General features: G+C 36.5%; 1 protein-coding gene across 6 annotated transcripts in view; it reads right to left on the bottom strand.

Moving 5' to 3' along the window:
• The window catches only part of KMT2E (lysine methyltransferase 2E (inactive)), a 62,161-nt gene that overhangs the window by 15,942 nt on the left and 31,777 nt on the right, over positions 1-14,442 (bottom strand). For 5 of the 6 annotated variants that reach the window (XM_074869938.1, XM_074869934.1, XM_074869937.1 and 2 more), the window contains 9 exons: positions 12,364-12,536; positions 11,320-11,358; positions 9,527-9,739; positions 8,015-8,145; positions 6,815-6,932; positions 6,553-6,662; positions 4,763-5,024; positions 2,577-2,675; positions 575-739 (listed from right to left, as the gene is read on the bottom strand). In XM_074869938.1, the coding sequence (XP_074726039.1) occupies positions 575-739; positions 2,577-2,675; positions 4,763-5,024; positions 6,553-6,662; positions 6,815-6,932; positions 8,015-8,145; positions 9,527-9,739; positions 11,320-11,358; positions 12,364-12,536 (1,310 nt within the window). Of the gene's footprint in view, positions 1-574; positions 740-2,576; positions 2,676-4,762; positions 5,025-6,552; positions 6,663-6,814; positions 6,933-8,014; positions 8,146-9,526; positions 9,740-10,371; positions 10,394-11,319; positions 11,359-12,363; positions 12,537-14,442 lie in introns of those variants that run through there. The other variant, XM_074869939.1, reaches the window with a different exon arrangement.

The following is a 14,442-nucleotide window of genomic DNA, read 5'->3' as shown; positions in this document are numbered from 1 at the left end:
CGTTTAGCATTGCCACAAAAGGTACTTAACAGCATACTGACAGAAATTATTCAGAAATTAACCTGAACTGCAAATCTGTACCACTATTTGCAAGGAAAGCAACATACTAGCATCCATCAACAAAGTAAAAAATTGTTTATGAATCATTATTTGCAAGAATTCAGAAAACACACCTCAATTATAATCTCTTCCTGAATAACCCACTGAAGAAGCAAGTTGTTCTCCACTGGTTATAGAGGATGCCTAAGGAAAGCCACCTCCTGTGGCTAAAGTCAGCATCAGTAAACACCTCCTGTCTTGAACTTCAAAGACACTGAATTGTACAGCTGGTGCGCATGTGCACATTTACATAACCTAATGTAACTGAAATTCCTCATAAGTGAATTTTATACATATTTTCTTGAAAAAAAAAATACAATGTCAAAGAACTACAGAGCTTTTGGTCAAATATATTTGAGTTCAGAGGTGAAAAACAAAAAAGTATTTCATAAATCTTAAAGTGCAGCTCAACATCCAAACAGATAAAATATGCCATGACGAAAGCCAGCTTTAAAATAAAGTTCCAGATAACTACCTGAATAAATTCAGCATCATTGAGAATCTGTGCTTCTTTGCATTCTGATTTAACCTCAGTTTTTGCTGTACTGATTCTTTCCAAAGCCTGTTCTCTTCTTTTCTCTCTTTTTTCTAGTCTGGCAAAAGCTTGCAGGATAGCTTCCATTTTCCGTTCTTCTCTTGTCTGATGGATTTAATAATAATCATGATCAAGTTTCAGTCATCATTTTTTTCATATGTAAATACATAAAGAACTTTTTTTTTTTAAAAGCACTTCAGAACATGTTCAGCGTATGTTGACATGGAGATCAATTTTAGCAGAAGCTCAGAGGAAAGGGAGATGTTACACTAACTGCAATTATTACAGACTTCTAAAGAAAGACTTGCATTCATACCAACCCTGACAAACAATAAGAGTCCTGCTTTGGACTCTTTTTTAAGAACTTGCTAAAAATGGTGATTTACTAGTAAATCACTGGCCTCTGAGCGTAAAAAGAACACATAGCTCTGAGACACTTACTTGCATGTATAATTTTTAAAAACAGTGGAACACTGATGACCAGTAAGATATGAAATACTAATACATGTATGAAACAACACAAAGCTCCATTACCCTCTGACCCAGTTTTCCAAGTGTCCCAAACTACACCAAAACATACAATCAACATCCAAGAATCACTATTTCAAAGTATGGTAACATAACAGGGAAGCTCAATTTTCTTTTTATCCATAATTCAGGTCCTAGTGCTGTACAGAGGCAGATCCTTTCATCTGTACAGAGTTCTGCTTAAGACAATACAGAGGTGGCAAAACCTGAGGCTTCTATCACAAACTTTTTTTTTTTTTTTTTTAATAAATGCCTGCAGCTCAACAGTGCACTGACAGCAACAATGACAGAATACCTGCAAATATATTGCTCATGTAAGTGAATGAGGAACCGAGTTTTGTTCTGCCACTGAACCTGCCTCTGTTTGCTTGGTAAAATACAGGCAAACTTGCAGTTATTTGCAATTCTCATAATGGAGCTAGAGTAGTAACTAGATCTTTACCAGCAACGCTGCTGCAACTAAGTTTCAAAGAGAGCTTTGCTTTAATACGAATACAAATGTAAAGTGCCAAGAAAAAAAGCCAGCACATCCTCTGGAGCAAAACCAATACATCCAAGAGTGTTTGATGAGAATCATTCCTCAACAGCGTTGCAAGACACTGCTGTATGTTAGTATCAGAGCTCATGCTGTCATTCTTCAGATTTTGTATTAAAATATATATATTACTTGAGCAGATTTTGCTTTCTGATGTCTAATAAATGTAAGTCTCATCAATTTTGCTACTGACAGAGCTGTAGGAAATATTGACCAAAGGAATGTATACTACATCTTCCTCTTTTTTTTAAGGTCTGGGCAGATGCAGATAGTTTTGCTGTCACCTTGAACCCCACTTATCAGAAGTTCTGTGAGCACAAACAATAAAGTTCAAAATCTTAGTATTTCATTATACAACTTGGCCAAGATTTTGATTTAACTAGTAATTTCAAGTATCTCACATTTTGAATGCCTAACAAAAAACCTCACATTTTAAAATGCCAGTTTACAGAACACTGTTCTACGAACCTCTGAAAATCATGCTTTCTGAGGCTTTGTAAGTTGGAAGCACAAAAAAAAAAGTCAGGCAAAAATCCTGACTCCCAAATACTATCTATAAAAATGACCATTACAAATAACAAGCAGTAATAAAGAGCAAAGAAAATAAAATCTAGATGATTTCTACAATGCCTTTTTAAAGGCAATAAGAACTATACACATTTGAAGATAAAAGCAGGTTTTTGTCAGAAAGCAATGATCAAGCCAGATGAAATGCTCTCACATAACAAGCCGTGCATTTTAAGTTGAACTTCATGTAAGGATCTGACTTCATATATACTCAAATTCTATACGCCTACAAAAAGGCAGCAATTAGCATGGGAAGAACAGGTGTCACAGCCTTATTGACAACTTTAGGCAGCTACTTGCTTCCCAACTTACCATCTTCCTTTTCCTTTCTGCAATCTGCTCCTCTGATTCCATTTCTACTTCATTGCTAATGGGTGTTTTTTCTTCTATATCATCAATAAAATCTGGCTCCTGAAAGATGGAAATGACTGCTTTACAGAAGCTCTATTACTCTTGCAAACTAGGGAAAAACTAAGCTACACAGAACTAAGAATCCTCAGATCACTACATTAGAAGTACCCAAGCCAATAAATCAAGACAAAAATATAAAAAACCCTAATATCCACTTGTACCTCTGTATAAACCTGTAAATATAATCGCTTTACTAATATTTTCCATTCTGTGCTTAGACACATCTGTATCTTTTTTCTCTAGCATACTGATCTTACTGAAATTTTGGGGTTCTCTCCAAACTCCCCCACCCCACCAACCAGAAAAAGTATCAGAATTAAACCTCCAAACTAATAAACATTTTTGGGTACTAACACTGGCCATTGATCTAGTCACTTTATAAACACAAGAGTTAGCTAACTAATAACAGTTTTCTGGTTTTGGAAAAAAAAAATTTGAAGAGGGTTAAGTGTTCACTAGTCCTATATGCAGTTTATTTCACTTTTACATAAAGGACTAGACAAAGTTTTTTTAACATTTGTCTTAGAAGTACATTTACATTTTCTCATATTATTTCTTTACCTTAGCTATTTCACCCCAGGAAAAAAGCTATTAATTGACTGGATTCTATGCTTAGATACACATTTTAACAGCTTTATTCCTCTCACAATTCCTACTAAGTTCAGTTTTGAAAAACAGTATGACTTCTCCTGTGACTGTTCTATGTAAGCACGGTATATTATGTTAAAAGCTCAGGAGAAGGTTCCACATACCAGTTATCAATTGTTAAAAACAAAACACAAAAATAAAAAAAACCACTTAAGGTGAGAAAGTTTAAATGATGCCTCTAGGGATCATAATTTGTAACAGTCACCTGCCATGCCTTCTGGACTTCCAAGCATTTTTAAGGTATTTAGCTACTAAAACCCCAGAACAATTTGATCATCTTATGAAAACTGGTGGTCAATATGCTCATTCTCACCCTATTTTCTTCCCTCCTAAAGTGATGTTAAAAGATTAAGAACTTGGAAATGGCTCCCTCCCAGAATAACCCCTTTCTCTCTGCTCCTGAATTAACATAAGAAAACACCACATAAGGAAAAAAAAAAAAAAAAATCACCACTACCACCTCCAAAAAGAAAGGAGAGATAGTTACTAAAGTAACTATCTTCTCATGTTAAGTATTTATCTTTAACAAGTGCTCTGCAAAATTAAGATGTTAATTAATCTCATGAATCTCTCCCACTAGTTACTTCAAACTGACATATTACAAGAAAGACTAATTTAAGATTGACTACCATGGTATATTACCAGGCAGCTTTACCATACTATCCACCTACTATGCAATATTTAGCTTCAAAACACACCTTCCTCCTCCCAACTCCCCAAACTCTATTTCACCTTCTACACAGAGCTGCAGCCAACAGTTAATATTCTAAGCTGAAGATTCATTTGTTATTGGAGCAGGCATTCTTATTGCTATGGTTAAAATACTATGCTCCTGAGTAACATACAAAACTAACCAAAAGACACTTCAGGATGGAGTGGGAGCTCCTGAAAGCATGACATGAGGCTTTCACATTAGAGATCCACAATGAAATTCAGAGGAAAAATGTATAGTTAAAACTGGTATGGGAACCAACATGTATTTAAATACAATCAAGTATTATGAGGACAAACTTTTTAGTAGGGCCTGCTGCAACAGGAGGAGTAATGGTTTTAAACTAGAAGAGGGTAGATTTAGACTAGGTATATGAAACAAATTTTTTACAGTGAGGGTGATGAAACACTGAAACAGGTTGCCCAGAGAGGTGGTAGACGCCCCCTCCCTGGAAGCATTCAAGGTCAGGCTGGATGGGGCTCTGTGCAACCAGATCTAACTGAAGATGTCCCTGCTCACTGCAGGGACTAGATGGCCTTTAAACGTCCCTTCCAAACAAACTATACTGAAAATAGTATAAAAAATTCTACACAGCTTATCCATCATTATGATTTTTCATAGATCTCCACACCCCTTTCCAGTAACTTGTTACACTTCCTTTAATAACTACAAAAGGAGAGTATTTGTGTTTAAAAGCTTTTCTTTCTGATCATCTTTGTGTCAATACCTGATTATTAGAAATGGACAGCCTAAGGGGAGAGAGCTTCCTCTGTTTATTATCTGCAATTTTCATTTTGGTGGCTGCTCCTTCACAGTCCAATGTGATGTTCTGATTTTGAGTCTCCTTTTCTCTTGAAACATCTTTTTCTTTCTTTCCCTTTTTCCTTCTGGTTTCATATCCAGTATTGATGTTTTCTGTAGGCTCAGAACGTCTGAGAACTGGACATTCAGGATTTTCTTTGAGGCAAGCACAATCCACCTTGTATTTACTAAAAGTAAAGGAATACAAGAAGGCGTATTTTGATTACACTGTACAGCAGTGAGACTTTTCAATACTAAATCACACAAGCTGATACATTTCACACTGAACATCTGCTATGATGTAAGCCAACCATATTAAAAGAAGTTCACTCAAGTTTTCACCAATCCATAATATTGCTGTAATTCAAAGTCTCATATACTGGTTAACAGAATTTGCTTTAAAAAGGGAAGACATCTAAATGCATGGAAGGCAGGGAGTTCCTGCTTTATGCAAAGACAGTAGACACATTACCAAACAAGCACACTGGGAAGAACTCAAGAGTCACTTTGAAAAATTGTAAGTTCCACTTAGATATGTAGGAACTGTTATTCAAAGACATTCAACTTACATAGGCTGTCAGTTGCATGTGCTAAATACAATTATTACATACTTTTAAAAGGATAAATAAGAGAACCAAAAAAACTTATCAACCAGGCAATTTCTCAGGTTGTCTTCATGTGAGCAATGTAGGAGTATGTCTACAACACTCAAAAGCACAAGGTACTGAGCTAGTCTGAACCCAAGTTCATTAATACAGGTAGTAAGTACTCTATGGACATAACTAGTTCAGGTCCAGAAGAAGTGAGGGCATGTCTGCACAGCACTGCATCCAAGCTGACTTACGAGCAGACCACAGGAAAGTCCGTTACCTTGGTGCAGCAAAATGTGAAACAGTTGGACTGCTTCTGGACCCGACCAAGTGCACATACAGAAATAGGCTCTTCAACGCTTCAGTTTCCAAGGTTAGTATTAGCCTAGGTGTTCCTGCGCAAGGTACCTATACCCTAGAACATTTCCTACTAGCCAAGAGAAATCACTACTAGATTGTATCACTCAAATGCCTTATTTTGCCATCAGATTTCAGGTGTTTGAATAACAATTCCTACATATGTGAATGGAACTTAACTGATTGTTTCCTTTACCATTTCAAAACAATGTTTACAGATAATGGGAACAGTTTATTAGAGCTTTCTCCAGATCATCAGTGGAGCAGCAGTTATATTCAGGAAAATGTGTAATAGGTTATAGAACCTAAGGCACTAAGCCTTCAGTATATTCCAACATTCTTAATCACATACTAAACAAACATGATTTGAAACTGAATTCCACAGGCACGGTCTTCCTGATGTTACACTACAGAGGCACTCTGAAATACACAGGACATTACCCAATAGTTATAGATTTTCTTCCCTCTACTCTCCCTGCACTACAGGACAATAAATTTTTGTAGTACATTTTTATTTGTATTCATCTAAGTTTGTATCTTTTCCACAACATTTGTAAGTAACTGCAACACTGCTTAAACTAGCAACAGATGTGCAGTAATAAAAATACAGAAGAAACCTTGCCCACACACCCCCCATTCATTGTAAATACAGTGCCTAAGGAGCCCTGTGTTAAAGCATGCAAGAAAGTAAGTGATATAAAAATAAAGCCACTCTGAATCGCAACATCACTTAATAAGCATTAGATGTACAGCATGCTCAAATACTTACCAATTCCCATAATCAAAATCAAATGCTATAGTAATTTCTGCTCCCTTTGGAATGTTATGGATGGAGTAAATATAAAGATGAATTGTTCCATCTTCAATTACATGCCTCACCTATATTCAAGAGAACATTATTATATTATAATGATTTTTTTTTTTTAAAGTACCTGTGTAGAAATTGTAGGGATTGCTCAAATTATCAGTTGGGAAACTGAAGGAAAAGGGGACTGCTAAATAAATAAAACCTACTTTATGTACATGCTCACCTCTGCATTTGGCGTACATGAACGCCTGATGAATCGAGCTTCATTTCCGAAAGTCCTTGCATCAACACACATTTCTAGCCCATGGAATTTGGAATAAAACAAAACAAATGGGTATGGCCTGAAAAAGATATAAAAACCCCAGAGTTTTATAATTTTTAAAGATGCTAAGTGTCACTTATTCTTCACATTAGTTAGCTTTGGAACATGATGTTTGGCACAATATACCAAATTTGTGGGCTAATCTGAGAATGACACGTTTTTATTTAGGCTTCATGATTCTAACTGGTACATTCTCAGAGTAACAGAAGTCTGACTTTCAGCTCTGAATGTAATTCTTCTGCATAGGATCCGAAGGGAGGACCAGTAACAGGGCAAGCTCCAGACATGGAAGATACAAGGTTAAGATTCTTCATCTTTCTTAAACGTTTCTTATGGCAGGTCCTAAAATGAAACTCAAGTAGAAATTTTGGTGCCTCATAGAATCATCTGAAAAAACAGAATAAAGTAACACCTCCACATCCCTGCCTAACACCTGCAGTATCACTAGCACCCAACCCTCCTGAAGAAAGTGGGTATCTAAATACTTTTTCAAGACATGCTTTAAGTTCTGCTATTACAAGTGCCAGGGAACCCTTCCATCTTTACTGAGCAAAAGCCGTGTTTCTTCTCCAACTGGCCTCTTGCAATTTCACAACTACGTATGTCTGTGCAGTTAATGGCAGCACTGGAAGTGATCCACAGGAAGAAGGAAGGAGTCATGCATTGCTCAGAAACTTAACCAAGTAGAGAACTCTGGCAGTAAAAGGCCCAAGTTGACCTGTGTCCAATTCCGTTCTTGGACTGATGGACTTAAAACCTGTTTCTCTAACAAAAGAGAATGTCTTTGCCATACCTTCTGAATTATTTTAAGACGGTAGAACCTGAAAATCTTTGGTTTAAGGTGCACAACTACTCAACTGAGAATGCAGGAATCCTGTAACCATGGAAGAACAAAGAAAGAGGAAACTAACTACTGAACTGATCTGTAAGGACATCCAGAAGAGAAGCAGGAGACCAGATTCCAGCTGCAATTATTTTTAATCAGATAATGGTAAAATGCAAGACACTGCTGGTAACTAAGACCCACTTGTGCTCGAGGCAAGAGTTTGGCAAAACAGCATTTTAACAGTTACCTTATTAAAACATTTGGAATAAACAAACCTTTTAAAGAAATATCCATTAGCTTCAAATTGTTCTCTCAGCATGAACTTTCCTCTGTATTCAATAATAAGTGCATCAGGAGGCAAGTCTTTGGCAGCTTTTAAAATTTTCTTGTTTTTTTGCACGTAACTCTATAAAGACATAAGTTAATTTATGAAGTAACATTTCCTACTGTTTTTTCATTAACAGCAGATCATACTTTCACAACTACTGAACAACTCTGTATGAACTAAAAACCCCTCCGTTTTGTAACTGAACCTCCAGACTGATTTGATCAATCTGTCCCCTACTAATGCAACTACTTATGAATTTAGATTCAAGTAATGCTTTAGCTCTCGTTCTCCAGTACATGGCTGAAAACCATATTCATGTTCTCACAATTCAAGTACTATATCCCTTAGTGCATTTAACTCGCACCACTACTAGGATGAATTGCTGCATTGTTTTGCATAACACTTTCAAAAGGCTTCAATTCCTTCAAACAAAACAAAACATGCAGACATAAAAGAACGTTCATGATTCATTCAAGGAAAACAGAACAGGAAAACAACAAAATAACAAAAAAGAATCCTGAGAGAGTTTCCAAATTTATTTTTGTATCTTTAGATGGAAGGATGGCTTTTAATTAAAAACCAATACATACCCTGACAATTAGTGAACTCACACCTCTCATAACTGTCATCGCCAATCAAAAAGGAAGTAGCCTCTATGTAGGCAAAAGGCTCTGTAAGCAGGGATATTCCTCTAAGGAGGGTGTCCCATATGCCATGATGGTCTTTGAGGAAAAGAAGCAAAGATGCTTCCATTAATCTGCTACAGTAACTACTCCTTGAGATTTCTGCTACAAAATGCTAAGGTTTGCTATATGACTCTGATTTTAAGCTGATACATAACTGATGTTAAGGATAGAAAAACATTGCACAATATCTTCATAAACTAGAAATTACAAGATCATAAATAAGAGTAAAAAAAAAAATCAGTATCAGAGTATCACCATATCACCTACCATCAGAAACATCTTTCACGAACTAGCAAATGAAATTCTATTCTATCTGAGTATGTAAGCATCCAGAACACTTACTATACCTTAAGGTGTGGACAATTAACACATTGATACACATAGGAGAAAAAAAAGATTCCAACTTCAATGTTTTTATCTACTCTAACTACTCCTGATATTCCTCACAGAGCAGAGAAACAGCAAAGTTTACTATATTATGTTCACCACAAAAGACAGTCAATGTTCAGGCTCAGACTAACACCTTAGCTATTTTTAAGAGAACTAATATACAAGTGTAAACATAACCAGGGGTGATACAGGATGTATTCCACTACAGATTCTGAAAAAGCTATTAAAACTCTGATGCTTAGATCTGGTGAGAGAAGATACAGAAAATGGATGTGAAGTCCCTTTTTTTAACAACAACAAAAAAAAAAGGTGGCATCTAAATGGATATCCTTCTCACAGCACAAAAGCAGCATGCAGTAACACAACATGGCACAGCTCATTACCTCTACTGGAGGTTTGAAAATCAGATTGCTGGTGCTGACTTCTTTTTTGTCATTTCCATTGCCTAATCTCAGAGCTATTTTTTGTGCCTCCCTCTGGACACCCTCACTGTACTGGTTGTTATTTGCTTCTTCATAACGATCCATCCATGCCTTGATTTTAGTTTCCCATCCAAAGTTCGAACTGTCAGTAGGATCAATTTCTGGAGCTGAGCCCTGAAAATTAAAGTAAGTGACCACATATTACAAGGTAAGAAAAAGGTATTAAAATTTAAAAAAGTAAGTCTACAACAAGACACAAAATGGAGGGCAAGCGTATGCAATTGATTTAAGATTTGGATTCTTCTAGGAAGTCCAGTATAAAATTCTGCATTACCTAAAAGTATTGAGTTGAATTCAGTAGCATTACATTTATCCTTTTAGGAATTTTGTAATTTCCTAAGTTCAGGAATACATTCCCCCTTCAACAGGGATTCTAGCTTAGTGGGATGAGAATGGAGACTGACATCATTTCCTCCCCAAACTGCACTGCATCATGAATCTAAGAGTACAGGAGTTGGGAGGGTCAGATGCTGCCTACTCAGCTTTTGTGAACATACACAAATATAAAGAACTCCAGCTTCCAGCCTATAATACACAGATTTGATTTTCCCCTTTCAAGGGTCACGCAGTATCTTTTTTCCACTTCACATAACTTCACTAATCCTACACCTACTACATTAAAGGTTGTGACTCTAATGTTACAGGCTTTGCACAGATCATTTTCCTCCCCTTATCTGCTCCTCACTGAACAATTTTCTTCTGCCGTGCTTCAGATCCTTTCACTTTTAAAGAAAGTGCCATTGTACCTCCAGACCTCACAAGCAGCAGCCAGGCTGCAGCCAACCAATGCTCCTTATGGACAGCAGCAGCCAACCAACGCTCCCTTTTCTATCCACCTGAGCAGAAACACTATTAAACATTAATAAAACAGCAAGTAGTTCAGCAATTCAATTACCTGTTTACATTTCTTTTGTGCATCAAGAGAACCATACACACAAACAGGATTAAAAAACTGTGATGCTAAGAAAACCATCAAACACCACAATGGAACCTTACAAACGCCATATTCAAAAAACACAAAATAGGTATTTTCTACCCCAATTCTGTCTTCACTATTTGAAAGTCACATCTTATACATTTGAAGTGTAAACTGTGTCCCACTTGTTCTTATATATCCCAAGGATAAACATTCTATGGAAAATACCTAGTTTTCACACCGTACGTATTTTTACCTCACAGAAAGTTTAAAGACTGCTATAACACTTAAGTCTTACAAAGCAGACATCCCAACACAACTCCTTAAGCTATGCCAGCACTAGAGTCCCACCAGAGGAATACATGGAGGTAGAACAGAGCCGAACAGCTAGTTTAGCTTTCAAATGCAATACAGCCATTTCATTCTTTTGCTGTTCAGAGCTATGAAAAGCTGGAGCTACGAACTTCAAATGAGGTGTGTACTCAACTTTACTCCCTTAAAGAGCACAAACAAGCCCTAATTCCTCCACTGGCTCTTGAAAACCAAGTATTCTCAGAACAAAAATTCATGCTACACTAGTTCAGTAACTTCACAGGACAAACAGATGTAGTGGTCATACCTTAATTTAAGATCACTGTGATGCATATAGAGTCCATCAGTTATCAAGATTATTTTAGTGCTTAATGTATAGCCCCAATTCCACCCTTGATGCTTCTTCGTATTATTTAATTAATGTACAATTAAGGTTTAAAACAAAATTCAAACAAAATCACATTACCTTTACTCGTGAAGATTTCCTGGATCCTTCTCGAAACGCCTGAAACAAAATTAAATATTTATATTCTTTGGAGGAAATATAAAATCTCTTAAGGAATTCAGAATCTGTTAACAAATTCACAGCTTTTTGATGTGGATCATTCTCAATAAAACATGCAAGACAAGGACAACACTACACTATTTGTGTGAAGAGGGAAGGAGGAAGCAGGTATCAGAGATGTCCTGTAATGTTAACTTTTGAAAGAAGTTTGTCGTTCTACAACAAAATCTCATTCTTTAAATTATCTCACACAATGTTGGGAGGTAACAGAAGAACATATGGTAGTAAATTTATATTCAGAACCGTTCATTCAGAAGGAAACAATTTTACTCTGGATTTCCAAAGAGATACCAATAACTAATTCTGACTTCAGGTTTTAAAGGACAAAATTCTCACCCAAGCCAGTGAAACTGAAATGCAGAAAGGAACTCCTTAGTTTAGGAAATGCCATGTACTTTACTTCACATACACTATATCTGTCTTCACATATATTGTTTACACCTGTAGCTAAACTGTTTCATGTCAATATCGTGTTTACCAAAGTAGTTTAATATCTAAACTTTCTGACAGCACACTTCCACACAATTTCAACTCAAACGAACATGAAGTCACATCAGGACAACCGACAGCAAACGTTTCTGAATGTAAAACAACCTCAACTGAAGACTTTCAGACACAGAATTCTTCTTTGGGTATCCAAAGCTTGTTCTGCCCCATCTCCAACTATACCAAGTGGTCCAGTAAATGCAATTTCTCCTTACAAATTCTGCCTCAATTATAACATTGAGCTTTCACGGCTAGTACGTATTAACTTGGGGGTGGGGGGGCAGGGGGAAAGGTAAAGAGGCAGGGAAGACTATCATTTACTGCAGAGTATTACATTTCAAGCTAAACCCAGGTAGTAAAATATTATTAGTAACACAATAGCCTGATTTTTAAAACCAGTGTCTCTTTGTAAGAGATGTCACATAGCTTCATAAATGAAAAGAAATTACATTCACTTACTTTTTTACATTTTGCTATGTTCTGTTCTTTCTCTCCACTTTTTTTCCTTTTCTTGTCATTGACTTTTGTAACTCTTGTAGCAGTTAAAGTAATTGTAGTTGGTGTATGCTGAAAAGCAGTATACAGTTCCACAGGAACCTCATCACCACTCTCTGTTGCACTGGTATCCCCATCTTTAAAACAAAGAATATTCTGTAAACAATCAAATACTGTAGAAAGAACATTCACTAGTTACTCTACACCTGCTTTTAAAAATGCATACTGACAAATGCTTCAAGCACGCACATGCAAAATCCAACAGTTGCAACAACATGAAGATGAATGACCAACCAGAAGCTGGTAATTAACAGATGTTTGTAATGACAGGTAAGAAAAAGATATCAGGTTAATTCCATTCTTTGAATAGAATTATATTACCATATTTCATTATAAGCAAACTCAGAATCACAACAAAAAAGATTAAAAAAATTATTTGTTAACTCATTCACTTCTATATAGCTTTTATTTGTAATATGGTTTAGGATTCTCTCAGATGACTGTATTCTAGAGAAGATTAAAATTAATGACTGCCCAGCATTTCATGTGAAGCCCTATTAATCAGTCATGTGTAAGTCATAATGAACTATTTCAGCTGCAATTTGAAGTGTCAAGGGCCTTTTTCAGGGTAAATATGTCAATTTAGCCAGAAGTCTTGTCTCCTCAAAATCCCCTAACAATAACATTCTGCTACTCAGGGAAGGGAAAAGAGAAGTCTATTTTACTCATTAAAACACAATCATACACAAACTGACAGGTATTTTTTTCTTTGTGCTGTGCACCCACAGACCTAAAAGCCAAAGCCTGAAATTTAGCATACATCAGCATTTATGTCAGACAAATACATTTCCTGACCTGAAACAGGATTACCCTAGTTCTGTCAAGATGAAAGGCTGTGAAGTATGGGGAGGACTGAAAGAGAGATGGTGCACATAGATAGGAAGCTGCTGTTCACATGTGCTCAGTACAGACTTCTTGGATTTTAGCAGCTTCTCCAAAGACTCTGCCTTCAGTAAATATACTTCACACTAAGCAAGACTTTTTCGGAAACCGCATAGAAGCAAGCAGGCTTTACAAATACTTAATGAGAGCAGAGAAAACATTCCTTCTGAGCTCAGAAGGATGTTGCCTTAATCAGAGCACTCAACGGTCCTAATTCTTGAAACCTTCTTTACTAAATAAAGAACTGCGGCTACTGGTTACTCTGGATTTTTCTGGCTCACAACATTCCTTAACAGGATTCTTCTGTGCATAGTAAGCATCCAATTTTACCATCTTGGTTGTTCTTTTGAACAATTTATTAGGCACATAATTATACTTTATGTATTAGGAACTCATGTTTTCTGAATTTGTTTACATCTCTGCTGGGAGTATTTTCTGAACTAGCATAAACAAAAACATAGAAAGAAAAAAAGTCTAATCAAAGAAGAATGAATAGCAGAATAACCAAAGATTGAGAAATGAAAACCCAAGGCCCTCTTGACACTGTAGTCCATACACTAGTGCCTACAGAATCATGTCACAGCCAAACACCTCCCCCCGCCCTCCAACATTGTCTTAGGGAAGCAACATTTCAATATTGTTGTCTACACTGTGCCCTAACTTACTGTAAAGAGTAATTACCTCAACCTAACATATAATTACACAGAGTTGTTTTGAGACACTCCTCCTTAACCTACATAACCTGCTTTCACTTTGAAGAGCCTTAGTAAAGCACAGTAAGGAAAGATTTTGCATCTTGGAAGGCAAGATACAGACTCTCCAAATTTCACAAGAAGTTATGGGCCCAGACTCATTTCCCCGTAAGCAGCAAGTAATTTCATCAGCACCAATTTCAAGACCAGACAGCCTGAAGCAACAATCTTGAACAAGTTACACATCTGGATACTGTATCTTTTAAAAAAACCCCCAAAACTAAACCCCACCACCCCCCACTCCACCCCCCAACAACAAAAAAAACAAACCCAAAATGTCCAGGATATAACTGAGTACGGGCTTAACAAAGGTGCTCACTGCACTGAACCACAGCAAGCAATCCAATGC

Source organism: Strix uralensis, chromosome 5, assembly GCF_047716275.1.
Source record: "Strix uralensis isolate ZFMK-TIS-50842 chromosome 5, bStrUra1, whole genome shotgun sequence".
NCBI classification, from domain to species: domain Eukaryota; kingdom Metazoa; phylum Chordata; class Aves; order Strigiformes; family Strigidae; genus Strix; species Strix uralensis.
Note: the sequence above shows the minus strand (reverse complement) of the source record. Positions and strands in the feature narration are given on the sequence as shown.